The sequence below is a fragment of the Motacilla alba genome, chromosome 1 (genome assembly GCF_015832195.1).
Source record: "Motacilla alba alba isolate MOTALB_02 chromosome 1, Motacilla_alba_V1.0_pri, whole genome shotgun sequence".
In the NCBI taxonomy this organism is placed as follows: Eukaryota; Metazoa; Chordata; class Aves; order Passeriformes; family Motacillidae; genus Motacilla; species Motacilla alba.
In genome coordinates, this window is record NC_052016.1 from 25,354,545 (window position 1) to 25,370,036 (window position 15,492).

The following is a 15,492-nucleotide window of genomic DNA, read 5'->3' on the forward strand; positions in this document are numbered from 1 at the left end:
TTCTGTGGAAATCAGCTCGAACTGGGTGAAGGGTAAATCTGGCAGGAGGAGGTCATTACCACTGACTCACGGACCACCAGCTCAAGAAACTCACAGACTCAAAAGACTAATTGGCATGAGAAGCAAGAATCATTAAAAAAAAAGCAGATAGGATACTAATTAATAAGAGAACTACGTAACTTGCAGCCAATGAACACTAACTCCTTTGTTTGCTGTATAGTAAAAAGTTTTCATAGTTAGCATGCATTATTTGTGGAAGACCATTGAGCACCCAGCCTTGCACAATTCTGAAATAAATTGTCAATCCTGAGCATTTAATTATTGGCATGTTGCATACCAAGTAACGAATCTGATTTTTGTGGACAATAACAGGACAAGGGGAAACGGCTTCAAAATGAAAGCAAGCAGATTTAGATTGGGTATTGGAAGAAAGCCCTCCCTGTGAGGGTGGTGAGACCCTGGCACAGGTTGTCCAGAGCAGTTGCGGCTGCCCCATCCCTGGAAGTGTTCAAGGCCAATTTGGACAGGGCTTGGAACAATCGAGCCTAGTGCAAGGTGTCCCTGCCCATGGCAGGGGTCGAAACTGGGTGAGCTTCAAGGTCCCTTTCGACCCAAATCGAAATGTGGTTCTGTGATACTTAGTTTTCCTATCTGTGCCTTGCGCTTCCATTTGGACAAGTACGTACTAAATGAAAGCTTGCCAGGAGTCGGCTCAGTTTTATGACGTTTATCACCGGTGGCCATGAAAACTCGGCACTGTTCCTGGCACTTCCATCGCAGTGCCTACCGAGGAACGCCCGGGGGACGGTCTCCTGGCCTGCACAAGTTAAGAAAGAGGGAGCCAACCCGCTCACCCCGCGCTCCCCGGCGCCGCACCCGCCCAGGCCCAAGCGGGGCCCGCGCGGCCTGAGCGGCGGCACGAGCCCGGCGCGGCCCCGGCACGCCCGCCCCGCGCCTGCGCGGCCCCGCGCTCCCGCCGTGCCCCGCGCGCTCCCGCCGCCGCAGCCCCGGCACGGAGCGGAGCGGAGATGGCGCTGCACGTCCCCAAGGCCCCGGGCTTCGCCCAGATGCTCAAGGAGGGGGCGAAGGTGAGACCGCCTGTGGATGGATGCGCGAATAAACGGATGGATGGGTGCGGGAGGAGTCGCAGCGTGGCGGTGCGGGAAAAGCCCCGGAAGGCCGGCAGGGCCCGGCGGCACCACGTGTCCCGCGGGGCGGGGGCCCGGGGGTTCGCGCCGTGCCCCGCTCCCGGCCCGGGGCCCCTCCGCGGCCTTTGCGATGCGGGGATCGGGGTCTGCCCGGTTCTGCGGGGCGGCGCCCGGCGCACACGGCCTTCCAGAAATCTCTCCGGGACCGGGATCCCGCTCCCCGCCCCGCCCTGCGGCCGGGCCCTGCCGCTTCATTCTGCCGCGCCGGGGATGCGCCGGGGCCCGACTCGTGCCCGCGCTGGTCCGAGAGCTCTCGCAGGGGCTGGACAGCAGCATTCAGCCGGGCCCTGTAGTTGAAGATGTTCAGAAGTATCCGGGGCGTTGTGCTTGATTTTTTTCTAAAACCTTCGTCAGCGATGCAGAACAATGAAATGTTTTCTATATATTTCCTTGCCAATAAATCCGGTTTCACCGTATTTAACGTTAACACAATTAAGATTTTGATAGAGTTGAGGGACTGTGCCTTAATAAAGGAGAACCTTTCTTTGAAAAGTGGGCAGAGAGCAAGAAGGTGTGGTGTTTTTTCTTTTTTATTCATAGAATCAATTGAAGAGTTTGGATTTGAAGGGACCTTAAGGATCATTTAGCTCCAAGCCCCATCCGGTCCTGGACATTTCCAGGGTTGTGCATCTGCAGTTTTTTTGGGAAATAAGTGCCAGAGCCACACCACCCTCTCAGGGAAAAATTTAAGTGCTTCCTAACACTTAATCTAAACCTACTCTCTTTCAGTGTGAAGCCATTTCTCCTTGTCCTGTCTCTCCAGGCCCTTGTCCAAAAGTCCCTCTCTCCAAGAAAGAGGGAAAATAGGAACGTTTTCCATTTGCTGCTACTCAATAGAAAGAAGAGTGAAGGTGGCAGCTCTGAAAGCCCTTGTGTTTCTTTTTAGAATCCTTCCTGGAGCCAAATAATGGCATATGTTCAGGGCAGGGGCAGAATAGGGAAGCAGAGTGGCCTCAGTGTTAGAAAATTCAAAGCCAGAACAGCAAGAGTTGTCTTCTGCAAGACAAGGAGGCAGCTGGCAATCTAAGATGTTGGGTTATTACTACTTTTCTCCCTTCTCTTACAGGCTGCACAGTACTTTTTATCCTGCTTTTTCTTTCTTAATGTCCTTTCTGGGGATCCCATCTTGTCTTAAGGTTTCCAAACTGAAGCCAGGCTGATCTCCTCCTCAAGCACAGATATTTTGCTTAATCATTCTGCTTCTGAATTTTCAAACTGGACATGTTTTGAATGTAGAACTGAGTTAAATTATTTTTGTAGCATACAAAGGTGCAAGTAAAGAAGTATGTACAGAAACCCTTGCCTGTCTCCAACTGGGTCTTGGTTGTTTTCTGTTTCTTTTTGGCATGTCACAAAACTTTTTTGGAAGACTGAGGGGATGCAAGCTGTATAGCAAGTTAAGTCACTGTTCAGATTTCTCTTTGGAAGCTTTTTGTGCCTGCTGAGCTGCTTAGTTGAGAAGGTGTACACAGTAGTTCTCGCTGTCTTCGGGTAAGGTTTGGTGTCTGTTTACACTGTTTGTGAAATACCAAATCTATATTAATAAAAAACTTTGAGGGACTCAGTAGATTGACACTACTTTGATGAGAAATTACTAGTTCATCACTTTTTTTTGTTAGCCTAATTCTGATCAGTCATTGTTCTCTTTAGCATTATTCAGGACTAGAAGAAGCTGTCTACAGAAACATCCAGGCATGCAAAGAGCTTGCTCAAACCACCCGTACAGCATATGGACCAAATGGTAAATAAATCCTGCAATTATTGCTGCATTTTTGAGACAAATGCTACGTTTGGAAGCTAAACATACCTTGACAAAGAAGCAGCTGTTTGTTTCTGGGGGAAACACATTGGACTTGCTCTAAAACTGCAAATATGTGATTATTTCTTTGTGACTGTAGAAAACAGGTTTTGTTTTGACAGCTTTTGAGTTATGCTCAGTGTCAGCTTTTGCCAGGTTTTTGTAGCAGTTACAGTGTTCTCTTTGAAACAAGGTATACGATATATGACAAAGCATAAAAATTAAAGGAAACATGATAGGTAGGTAGTCATAGTGAACATAATCTTGTTCAGATATATGGATAGATATATGGAAACAAAATATTCTCCTGTATCATTTAATTATATTATGTGCTGCAGTTTCAGAACAGAAAACTGCTTACTCAGAAATTACTGATTTCTCCTTAATGTCCTACACCTCATGTATTATTTCACTAAAATATTTTGAAGTTCTTAAATTATAAACAGAGCTAACCATTTTAATGTGCAAGATACACCTGAAAGTTAGGAAATGGTGAACAAAATATTGTGTACAAAATGTTGTCTGTGTACAAAATATTGTTTTCACTAGGAATTATTTTTATAAATTGTTTTGCTTTCCCATTTAGGAATGAACAAAATGGTTATCAATCATCTGGAAAAGCTTTTTGTTACAAATGATGCTGCTACTATCCTGAGAGAGTTAGAGGTAAGTTTTCTTGCTTCAGATGATGTCAGTTGTGAACCAGTGTTTCTGCTCATGGGCTGTTGTGGTTATGACTGTCAGTAAGGAAGTGTCACTCTGACAGATTATTTACATATGTCACTTTGGAATTCATTTACTTTTTTTCACTGAATTTGAGGTCCACAGTGAAGAACATAATTCATTTGGGAAGCAGCATTAATAACTGTAGGAGATGCTTAATAAGGCCTTACGTTCCCCCAAAACCAGTAGGTTTAAAAGAGTATATGTCTAGAAATGCAGTGGTTTGGAAAAGTCTGCATGACATAGCTGTTGAGTTAATCTCCCAGTATTGTTGCTTGCCATGTTCTCCTGACTGCTTAGAATCCATCAAGTGAATTTAAGAATCTGAGGCTCTAGCAGCATCCTTCTGTAAATACTGTGAAGGCATGAAAAGGCTTTCCTCTCCTAATTCTTCCTGCAACTTCAAATTTATATTTGAAGAGACATAACACAAATAATATTTTACTGAATTTTATACTTAGCGATGGAGACTATGTAAGTATGAAGTATTTACTTATTGAAAACATTGTGTTGGTGTTCAGTATGAGTAGAGTAACTGTGGAAGTCTCAGTTCTGTTTTTAAAAAAAACATAATCTGCATACTAGTGACCTAATCTGATATGTTTTGCATGTTACTTTCTGGTATAAAATGGCAGGTATAAATATTCGGGAATGTGGTATTTTATTGCATTTATTTGAAAGAAAATTAAAGCAGTGCAATCTTTAGGCAGAACCCTCCCACACTCCCCCCCCCACCAAATGAAACTGTTATTTAGACACCTATTTTGTATGTTACGCATGAATTCAGTTTGAAGATCTAAACTCCAGAGTGCTTTCTTGTTGTAGAACTCAGTTGTGAAGCCACTGCATCCTGTGAAAGTAGCTCAGGACCAGTGTCAAGGATATGTTGCAGTGGCAATGTTCAGTTCTCTGATTTTTTTAAAAAAATATATTTCTGCTTTTTCTGACTAGAGAAGTTAGCCAATTAAGAGTCTGTGCTGCTTTCTTTTCCAATTTTGTGCATTCTTCATATCTCTAGGTACAATTTGAATTAAGAGAGCTTAGCAAGATGCAGAGCAAATGCCTGAAGCTGCAATCTTAGGTGGTGTGTTAGTCACCAAGATGTGTAACTTCTTTTAAAGGTCCAGCATCCTGCTGCGAAAATGCTTGTGATGGCTTCACACATGCAAGAACAAGAGGTTGGAGATGGAACAAATTTTGTCCTTGTTTTTGCTGGAGTTCTTCTGGAGTTAGCAGAAGACCTTCTGAGGATGGGGTTATCTGTCTCAGAGGCAAGTTACAGTCTCATTACAGTTCACAGAGCTTGAATCCAGATTGCCGCTGATCAGTGTTCTTGGGTCATTATACTGTGAAATCATTTGCTTTCTTCCCACCTAATGTTTTAGATAAAGATGTTCAAAGGGGAGCCATGTGTTCTGCTGCTTTTGTGACTGCTTGCTTCCCATGTAAACATGCATCTGTTAATGTTTTACGGCTATTTGAGAAGCACTGTGAAGTCTTGTAGTGGATATTTACTGTTTGCTACACAGGTGATTGAAGGATATGAAAAAGCTTGCAAGAAAGCCCTGGAAATTCTTCCGGATTTGGTGTGCTGTTCTGCAAAGAACCTTCGAGATGTTGAAGAAGTGGCATCTTTGTTGTACACATCAGTCATGAGCAAACAATATGGCAATGAACGGTTCTTGGCAAAGCTTATTGCTCAGGCCTGTGGTAAGTGGGGCTGGAATAGCTATGGGCACACAGCTAGAAAACTGAGTTGGTTTGGTTATGGTCCTTACATCTTCATGTAAGATAGGAAGGATGGTTAGTTTAATAGGTTGGATTGGATGGAACACTTTACCTCTGAAATGAGGGTAATCTTCCTCATGTTGAACTCTGCATTGGCATTGCACCTCAGAAAAGGTTTGCCTTTCCTGCTAGGCATTTCTAGAAATAGCTTTCAAGTCCTTTTGGTGCAGAAATCCATCTTTCTCCCTCTCTTATATCGTAAGGAAGACATACTGTGCTTCACATAAGCTGTTTTCAGTCGCAGCCACAGAACAATGTAGTTCTGTTGAGTTGTTACCCATTTAGATTTCTGGGATAAAACCTTCATTTGTAATTCCAGTGATTTCTCTAAATACTCTGGGTTAGACTTACCTCTTGACTCTACCTGTATGAGTGCATATTTGAACTTAATTAACTGAGCAGTCTGAATAAATGTTTCTTTCTGATTATTACTTTGTAAAAACAACATTTCTCTTTCTCTTTATGCCAGTTATTAGCAGGTTATAATTGTGTTGAATTTAGGCAGATATCTCAAACTACTGAAATTAAACAGTACAGAAAAATTCCAGGCATTATTTATGGTGTCATTGTTCTACTTGATGTGTTAGACAAGACATATTCATTACTTTTATTCTTTTTTTTCCCAGTTTCTATTCTTCCTGATTCTGGTCATTTCAATGTTGATAATATCAGAGTGTGCAAAATTGTGGTAAGTTTGAAGTAGCTGGCTTTACTGTAATTATTAACGTAAATATTAATAAGGTACTGAGGGTTAATCTTTGAACTTCCAATAAGTGTTTTCTAATTTTGTTGTGGCAGGTGTACTAAATTTTGGGAATTAGTCTTTCTCTTGTTTAGTGCCCAGTAGCAGCATTCAGAAACAAAAATGATTAATATTGGAAGTAATCTAAAATGGGAACCTGTTAGACAGTGTTGTTGCTGAATAAGCTGAAGTCTTATACGTAGGGTGTTACATCCAAATGATTGTAAGGTCTGCATTTCAGGCAGAGTAGTGCAGCTTTCTGACTACAAATGGTCAGAAATACAATGTTCCCCCATTCATAGAATCAAAGAACAGTTTGTTTTAGGCTGGAATGTGTCTTAAAGATCACTCAGTTCCAGCCCCCTACCAGGAGCAGCAACATCTTTCACTTGACCAGGTTGCTCCAAGCTCTGTCCGAGCTGGCCTTGAACACTTCCAGGGATGGGGCAGCCTCAGTTTCTCTGGGCTGCTAGGGCTTCACCACCATCACAGGGAATATTTTTTTCCTGATATTTAATCTAAACTTACTTTCTTTCAGTGAGAAACCATTTTCCCTTGTCCCATCACTACTTGCCCTTGTAAAAAGTCTCAGATTCCGTTTATTTCCTTTCAGGGTGCTGGTATTTCTGCTTCCTCAGTACTGCATGGCATGGTTTTTAAAAAAGAAACTGAAGGAGATGTCACTTCTGTCAAAGATGCAAAAATAGCTGTGTATTCCTGCCCTTTTGATGGTATGATAACTGAAACTAAGGTATGTTATAGCTCAAAATAAGTTACATCTCTGTTTATGCATATGTGCTCTTATTTTTAGACTTAGCTATAAATATTCTCGACACTTGGTGATTGAGATATTTTGGTGAATAATGGTTTTCTTAGTATAGAAAAGTTCTGAACCTTGACTGCTTCACAGGGTTTTTGAGATAGGGGAGATGGTGTTGGTTTTTTTGGGTTATTTGAGCCAAACCACAGCTTGAATTTCTGAACCCCAAGGTTGTCTAGAATTGCCTGGTAATTTCCTTTTTTTTTTTTTTCTCTTGTTTTACCCTATTGCTTGGGGAGCACGTCAGTATTACAAAACAGGATGATTTAAGGTTTACAGATAGATTGGGAGACTAAATGGTTTGTCAGAAACTTGTAGGTATGTGGTTTAATGCTGAATTTTAACAGTGTATGTGTTTTACTAGGGCACTGTCCTAATAAAGAATGCTGAAGAACTGATGAATTTCAGTAAAGGAGAAGAAAATCTAATGGATTTGCAAGTCAAGGCTATTGCTGATAGTGGTGCAAACGTAGTAGTAACAGGTGGCAAAGTGGCAGATATGGCTCTTCATTATGCCAACAAGTACAATCTTATGTTAGTAAGGTAAGTACTAGGTGAGCATGAAAACATTTGGACTACCAGATGTATGAAATGTACTTGCCAAGTTAAGACGATACTTTTGCATGTGTTAACATTGTTATGGAAACTTTTTTTTAAAGGTTGAACTCTAAGTGGGACCTGAGAAGACTGTGCAAAACTGTTGGTGCAACAGCCCTACCCAGACTGGTATGTACTTCCCCATTGAGGTGCAGGAGAATGAGAACTGATGAGCGGGTTCAGTTCTTAACTCATGTTTTTCTTTCTAGACTCCTCCTACTCTTGAAGAAATGGGTCACTGCAATAGTGTGTATTTATCAGAGGTTGGGGATACACAGGTTGTGGTGTTTAAGCATGGTATGTATGTTCTGTAGAACTGCTGGCACTGCTGTTCTAAAGTCTGTTTGTATGTGTTTTGGATATAAGATTAATGAATTAATTCAGCAATGCGTGTCTGAACAGAAAAGGAGGATGGAGCCATTTCTACTATCCTCATTCGTGGATCTACAGACAATTTGATGGATGACATAGAGAGAGCCGTGGATGATGGTGTCAATACTTTCAAAGTACTCACAAGGGTAAGTAATGAGAACACTTGAGTTATCAAAAGTGAGAAGTGGATCGGTTTGAGGCAAGGCTTGAGCCTGCTCTGTGCTCATTTGCTACCAAAGGCTGTAGATAATAATCTGCTTCGGTGCCTTCTGGAGCTGGAGAGATGGCTGTGTGGTACTGAGGTGTGGAGGGCTGTGTAGAGAAGATGGCTGTTGTTGTGAACATAGGGTACATAGAAGGTGTTGTTTAACATGGACTGCGCTCAGTTTTCCAGTAATGAGTGAGTGCTTGGAGGTGGATTACCTTTACCACTTTTTAAAGACAGTCAGCTCTTTCTTGACTTACTCCCTAAATGTTTTGTAATGTTCCTTGGAAACCAGGCACAGAAGAAAAGCTAGATAGCTTTGTCACTTGGGATCAGGAGAAACTGATTGGTTGCAGGCTTAGTTTCAAGTTCATTGGTGATAATTCATGCTTCCTCCATATAATACAGATAGGTTTTTAGGGATAGAAGAACTCAGTTTTACAGAGGATTTTTTTTTTGTGTGAACAGTTTAGGTGGTCTTAAATATTATTTCATTTTTCTTTTTTTTTAATACAAAAAGAAAAGTTCCTGTATTTACTTGGAAAACAGCATGCAGAAATTAAAACTGTTAGAATCTTAATATCCTCTACATACCAAGACATGAACATTGATTTTGAGTACAGAAATGCTGTGCATTTATGATTGTCTCCAGGAGTTGTTCTGTTTTAAGATTTATGATGATTACTTTGTGGGCTAAGAGACCAGAGTTAATTCTGGTTTGCCAAAGGATGTACAAAATGCTTAATTTAAAATGTAAGAAAACAAAACGTCCCAACACCTTGTAATACCTGTTGACATATTAAACTTAGTGTACAGTAGATTGATCTCCTGTATGATATTTCCCACCAAAATAATGGAAAAAAATTTGAGAAAATCTAGGAATGCTGTTACAGTTAACCAGGAGTTGAATTTTTTTTTTAAAGCCAAAAAATCAGAGACACAAAACCTACTGCATTATTACTTTGGTTTTTACAAAAGAAGCTGTTTCTCTTAAAAGACATTGGAATGAATGAGTAATTCTGGTAGATTTCCCTTATAATGCATGTTTGTTCTGAAGTGGATTCTTAGTAAGTCTGTGTGGAATAAAGTTTTGTTGCATTCTTGATAGACTAGAAAAATCCTAAAAAAATAAGAAGTAGTGAATGCTTTTAACAAAACATTGTGTTTTGGTATGGTCTTTCCACAGGATAAACGTCTTGTTCCCGGAGGCGGTGCAACAGAGATTGAATTAGCCAAGCAGATCACATCTTATGGAGAGGTATGGCAAACAGGCTTCTTGGCTTTTCATCTTCACACACACGTCTTACGAAAAAATACAAATGTTACTTCATACCAACATACATATTTGTGTAATAACAAGTGTGGGGGGAAATGCCTCCTTGTCTTATAGTTTTTGAAATGCTGACATGGTTTTCACCTTCATTTTAGACTTGTCCTGGGCTTGACCAATATGCCATTAAGAAGTTTGCTGAGGCATTTGAAGCCATTCCTCGAGCATTGGCAGAAAACTCTGGAGTAAAGGCTAATGAGGTCATCTCCAAACTTTATGCCCTGCATCAGGAAGGGAAGAAGAATGTTGGATTTGATATTGAGGTAAATAGTCTCTGATGTTACTTGTTGCCCTGCAGTGCAAGGTTATACTTAATAGTACTTCTATCAGTATGGAGTATTTATAGATTATTTTAAATTGTTGGGAGCTCTGTGTTGCACAGTCTAGAATAATAACTTGAAATCCTTAAATGTTCTTTTTATCAGCAAACAGTTCAGTTCAGTATAGTATAATGGCCTTATGTCAGAGGGAGGGGGATACTGAACTAATGTGACAGGCAGTAGGTCTTCAAAAATTACTGACTTTGTCTTCCTGCTAATGGATTAGGAATGAAGGTTTTCTAAAGGTAGAAGATGAGATTAGAAAAGTGATACCACCTTGCTAGGTGAAAGCCTGAGAAAGTTTTGAATAATGTTTTTTCCCCATCTGACAGGCCGAAGCTGCTGCAGTGAAGGACATGCTGGAAGCTGGTGTGTTAGACACGTATCTTGGAAAATTCTGGGGTATCAAGCTAGCTACAAATGCAGCAGTAACTGTCCTAAGGGTCGATCAGGTAAGTTTATGTGCATTTGGGTGCTGAATTAAACCCTGGCAGAGCCCTCCTGCAAATAGGTGGAATCTCCAGCAAATTCAAGGTGTAAAAATAATGCTACTTGAGAATGTGGTTTGTTCATTTCTGGAAGCCAGGAAGGTGTTTGTTCAACAGCTTGTAGTCTGGAATGTGGCTGCTTCTATAGCAGTACTATTAAAGTTTGTTGGGATATGTTTTTTAAAGATTTTGTTGATATTTTGAAGAAAGTTTATATTTGTATCCAGAGAGTTACCCTGACTTCTGTAGGAACAAGCATTAGTAGAAGAAACCTTCTGTCATATTTTTACATGAAAATTCAATTTTTCAGAAAAATAGAGGTTACAGTCTTGAGGATAAAAATCTTTCATTATTTTGTGAAACTTCAGCAAAAATGAATTCGCATGTAAAATTTTTGTAGATTATTATGGCAAAAACAGCAGGCGGTCCAAAAGCCCCTAAGCAACAAGGACATTGGGATAAGGATGACTGGAAAGATGAACCTGAAAACTAGAGTGCAGTAAGCTGTTTCTCTAGCAGAGAGGTATCTGTGAGTGCATGCATGAGTTCATTGACAAGCACATGGCAGATTGTATGCTCCTTGAGAACACCTAACACTGCTGTCTTCTGCTGTGTGCTGATGGCTACATCCTGTATTTGTGCCCTTTGCAAATGGATTCTGCTCCTGAATCCAAATTTTCATGGAAGGGATGATAAGTGCAAGTTCAGATTTGCCTTACTTGTCCATGTAGCCAGGGCAGAGAATGAGCTTCAGCGTGGTAGGACTGATGGACTTCATGGTTTTAAAGTGTGATACTTAAAAACAATGATTGAGAACAATAGCTTTGATAATCCTTTCTGTAGTGTGCACCCTGTAAACTAGTCTGCTGTTGGCCTTTTTAAGCACTCACTTTCTGTAGACTAACTGAAGTCTTAGTTTGCATGCAAAAATGAAGTAAAATACCTTTTTTTACTGTATCAGGGCTCAGCCACTACCATTCTCAAGAAAAAAAAAACGTTGTTAATATCTCAATTTGATAAATATTCACTGGCTTGGGTTCAGAGTAGGGAAACTGCATGAATGTAGTGAATGCTAGCAGTCAGCATCATGTGGCTGTAGGAGAAGGGTACAAGTCTGATTTTAACATTAGCTTTTTCTACTTCTCTATTCTTTTCAAGATCATTATGGCAAAACCAGCTGGTGGCCCAAAACCTCCATCAGGAAAGAAAGACTGGGATGAAGACCAAAATGATTGAACAATTTAACTGTATTTCTTAAGTGACATGACTTTGTGAGTTTTTTAATATCCCAGTTGGAGCCCGTCACAGTGTTTTGCTCTTGCCTTTAAATTATGAACAGTGTCCAATGGAGTGCAGAACTTCAAACACCTCAATAAACGTACTCACTGTTAAAATGTTGACTTACTTCATTTGGAGCTGGCATGACATGTTGTTCCCAATCTGTGAATGTGTAGGGGATGAAGGACACTGTGGGTGTGATGGGCTGACCCTTGGCTAGCTGCCCCACGCTCTCTGCCGATGAAGAAGGAGGCAGAAGTTCTCAGGGGCTGAGTTGAAGGAGGAGATCACATACCAATTCCCATTGCAGGCACAAGAGACTCAAGGTGAAGGGAGGCTGACCATGAGCCTGTTGCAGGGAGCTCATGATCCACGATTTTTGTTGCTCTTTGTGCTCTTATTTGCGCTCCCTGGCCACTACTTGAGTGTGAACAGTCAAATGAATGTTGAGATAGTTAAGTGTTGGCAGCAGGTCTCCTGCATTCAGTAGCCCCTCTCCTGAGACCCCACGTGGAGCACTTTGTACAGATGGGGTGCCTCAAACATAAGAGAGATGGAGGACTGTTAAGACAAGTCCAGAGGAGGGTCACCAAGTTGGTAAGGGGACTGAGTACCTTCCCTATGGACAGGGGCAGAGAAAGTTGGGGCTGTGCAGCCTGGAGAAGAGAAGGTTGTGTGGAACCTCACAACACCTTCCAGTGTCTGAAGGGGCTACAGGGAAGTGGAGAGGGACTCTGCATCAGGGAATACCGTGACCGGGCAGAGGGGGATGCCTTCAAACTGAAATAGGGGGAAATTTAGGGTTGATACACAAGAAGAAATTCTCCCCTCTGAGGGTTGTGAGGTCTTGGCACAGGTTGCCCAGAGATGCTGTGGCTGCCCCATCCCTGGAAATGTTCAAGGCCAGGCTGTCTGGGGCTTGGAGCAACCTGGTCTAGTGGGAGATGTCTCTGCCCATGGCAGGGGTTTGGAACTGGATGATTTTTAAGGTCCTCTCACACAAACCAATTTATGATTCTATGATTCATTTTTTTTTTACTTGCATCTCTCACCTCACTTTTTTAATTCCCCATGCTCTCAAAAGGGCATCCTGACAGCAGTGAACTGCATCACATTCTAATGACCTTAAAAATAAATGCTGAGCAGCACTAGCCAGCATGATGCAGAGCACTGGAATCTTTCAGCTGAAGCCCTCTGTTAAGATTAATCTTAGGAAGTAAACAGCTTATGTGTCTCCAAGTAGCTTGAAAGGAGAACTGCACTTGAAATCCAAGCCACTTCAATAATTAATCCTTTTACTACTCTTGCCAGCGCTACTCTATCTCACAACCAGAAGGGAGTGGAAGGCTAAATCAAGTCTGGAGCTATCTTATGCCTAAATAAGGCTGCCATACTCTACTAATGCTGGCTTTGTAGTCAGTTGTTGGTGAGGCTGAAAAATAAACTCAGCAAGTTTTCAGAAGGATTGGCATACTGCTGTAGTCAGCTGCATGACGGCCACTGCTGATGGCTCTAAGGGTTACAAGAACAAGATGCCCATTTCTTAGTAAGGCTCTTGTGAAAAATGCACTGAATGCAAGCAGCTGCAGCTCTAGCGTGGCAGACCCAAGATTTAATTCACATGAAAGCCAACATGAAGCTTGTGGAGAAGAGAACCTCAAAGTTACAAGTCAGTGCAGGACTACTGCTCCTTATGCGTGTTGTGGGGAAAGGCTACATGGAACTGCCCGTAGTGAGAAGTGAGCCAAGCACTCAGCCTTGCCAAAGCCACCAGCAAAAGAATTCCTGGAGCATTTGCAAACTTGAGAGCTCCTCTATTGGACATAAACCAATAGTGAAAAGAGAGCTAAAGCCGCAATTGTTTTGCATCTTAAGATGTGTAGGAAGAAACAGCTTCTTATGCTTGGGACCCAGGTCTAAAAAATGCATGGGAACACATGATAGCCAAGATTAACTACAGTTCAAAAATAGAGCCGGTTGCTTTAAAGTGAAAAACCTGCAGATCAAGACACTAGCGATTTGCATGTTGGTGAGTATCCCCGCCGGCCAGGCCGGAGACCAGGGACCTGCGGCCCCGACAGGGGGATCGACTGCCCCTCTTGTCCCCCTGAATTACGAGAGCAAAGTCTTATCCCTGCAAATGCCGGCATGGAGTCAACCCCTATTCCGGGGGAGGTGCGCGGTGCGGGTGGCGCAGCCCAGGCACAGCCCGGGGGATTTCCGAAGTTGAAACTTGGTGTGGGAGGTGCCGAAGCAGACATGCCATTTTTCCGATTCCTTCTATCTGCGCGTGTCTCGGAGAGAGGATCGGGGGAGTGGCAACGCCTCCTGTTTTCGGCGGGCCACTCACAGCCTCTGCCACTGCCCGACCTCCAAAAAAGACGTCGAACGGGCCGGGCCCGCCCCGTGGCTCGGTGAGAGCGCTCCGGGCCCGGCCCACGCCACGCAGGCCCCAGCCCCTCTGCCGCCGAGGCGCGGAGGGCGGGACCCACGGCCCGTGGGTCTGACGTCACCGCCCGCCCCGCCCGCCGGTCCGCGCAGGCTCAGTCCCAGCCAGGGCTGCGCATGCTCCCTGCGCGCCCTCGAGCCCGCCCGCTGCCCCCCCCACCGGAGCCACCGCCGCCATCTTGCCTCCCTCCCCGGCGGCCCTGGCTCGCCGCCGGCCCGTGCGGTCAGGCACCGCCGAGTTTGGGCACCCATCGTCTCCCGAAGAAGCACATCCCGCCCCACCCTCCTCCACGCCAAGCGGAGGCTTTCAAACCATCCTAAACCGCGGCAGTCTCAGCCGCTGCGAAAAGCGGCTCATGGCCGATCCGTGCAGCAACAGCACCACTGCAGCCATTTAAACCACATTAAACAGCAGCTTTCCCAGTTCCCTTTTCAGATAAACAGAATACAATGAGTATATTCCCAGGTGAATGGGAAGGGTCAGGACAAGACACATCAGGCACAGCACATTTTACAAAGACCGATCAGGAGAGCAGAGCTCAACCCTCGGGTGATTCAGGAGCACAGCTTCCACCACCCCAAGATATCAACAGCGACAACACTATAACCACCGCAGCCGGACACGACAAGCCTAAGCCATCACAGACCCCACCCTGCTTTTGGCCCACAACAGGCAAAACTCCAGCACCTCACCTGCCTGCCCCAAGAGCCTGGTTTCCAAGGCAACAGTTCAGCTCCATGATTCACCCACGTTTTCCCATTTTCAAAAGACTTTTTATGACCGCTCTTCTTCCAACTCAGAGAATGTGCTCGGGAATTCCTACCATGACAGAATGCACATTTTCCTCAAACCTCCTTTCCAGAGCAAGATGGCAACACCCTTTCTGCATCCTATGTAAATACTCCCTATGTGTCTACATCGATGCCATTTTCAGTGCCACCGATGGCGGGTTCAGCCATTGCACCCTCACTTCCCCTGTGTGCACAACCACAGGTGGTCGGTCCTCCCTGTGCCTCAGACAAGAGAGGGAGGGATGCCTGGGATGGAGGCACCCTTCGGGCCAGAAGAAGGTGCATCCAGGCAAACTACAAATCCACCAGATACAGGTATAGATTTGATTTAATTCCCAAAAAATATTCTGCAAGATGCCACATCAACAAATTGGGCAAAGATCAGACGGACAACACTGAAAGAAAGAGACTGACATACCAGACACAGATAGCATTGCATTGCCAGTGAGATACAGAAGACAAAATGAAAACCCTAGATGCGAACCCCTGAATCATCAGGTCATCAAAGATTAATCAGAAGCTGTGAAAACCGGTGGCCTTGGCTCACCATACTTTAAGCAGCTTCTGGAAGGCATTTTTAACA

The 15,492-nt window shown here is 43.5% G+C and overlaps 1 protein-coding gene across 3 annotated transcripts; it reads left to right on the forward strand.

Moving 5' to 3' along the window:
* The first annotated feature begins 894 nt into the window (after positions 1-894).
* CCT8 (chaperonin containing TCP1 subunit 8) lies at positions 895-11,785 on the forward strand. 3 transcript variants are annotated; one of them, XM_038142446.1, is made up of 16 exons: positions 895-1,088; positions 2,859-2,949; positions 3,593-3,672; positions 4,851-5,000; positions 5,259-5,439; positions 6,144-6,205; positions 6,873-7,010; positions 7,444-7,622; positions 7,739-7,805; positions 7,886-7,973; positions 8,079-8,194; positions 9,440-9,511; positions 9,682-9,846; positions 10,236-10,355; positions 10,792-10,914; positions 11,550-11,785. In XM_038142446.1, the coding sequence occupies exons 1-15, from the start codon at positions 1,029-1,031 to the stop codon at positions 10,882-10,884; spliced, it is 1,662 nt and encodes a 553-aa protein (XP_037998374.1). In that variant the 5' UTR covers positions 895-1,028; the 3' UTR covers positions 10,885-10,914; positions 11,550-11,785. The 3 variants fall into 3 exon arrangements, with proteins under 3 accessions (XP_037998374.1, XP_037998384.1, XP_037998393.1); XM_038142456.1 differs by having other exon boundaries at positions 10,792-10,890; XM_038142465.1 differs by lacking the exon at positions 10,792-10,914.
* Positions 11,786-15,492: the final 3,707 nt, after the last annotated feature.

What these genes read in the sequence shown, in the direction of transcription:
- CCT8 (XM_038142446.1), top strand. Translation starts at nt 1,029, where the DNA reads ATGGCGCTGCACGTCCCCAAGGCCCCGGGCTTCGCCCAGATGCTCAAG. An exon ending in TACAGCATATGGACCAAATG is followed by an intron (nt 2,950 to 3,592) that starts GTAAATAAATCC and finishes TTTCCCATTTAG; the next exon opens with GAATGAACAAAATGGTTATC. An exon ending in GGTTGTGGTGTTTAAGCATG is followed by an intron (nt 7,974 to 8,078) that starts GTATGTATGTTC and finishes GTGTCTGAACAG; the next exon opens with AAAAGGAGGATGGAGCCATT.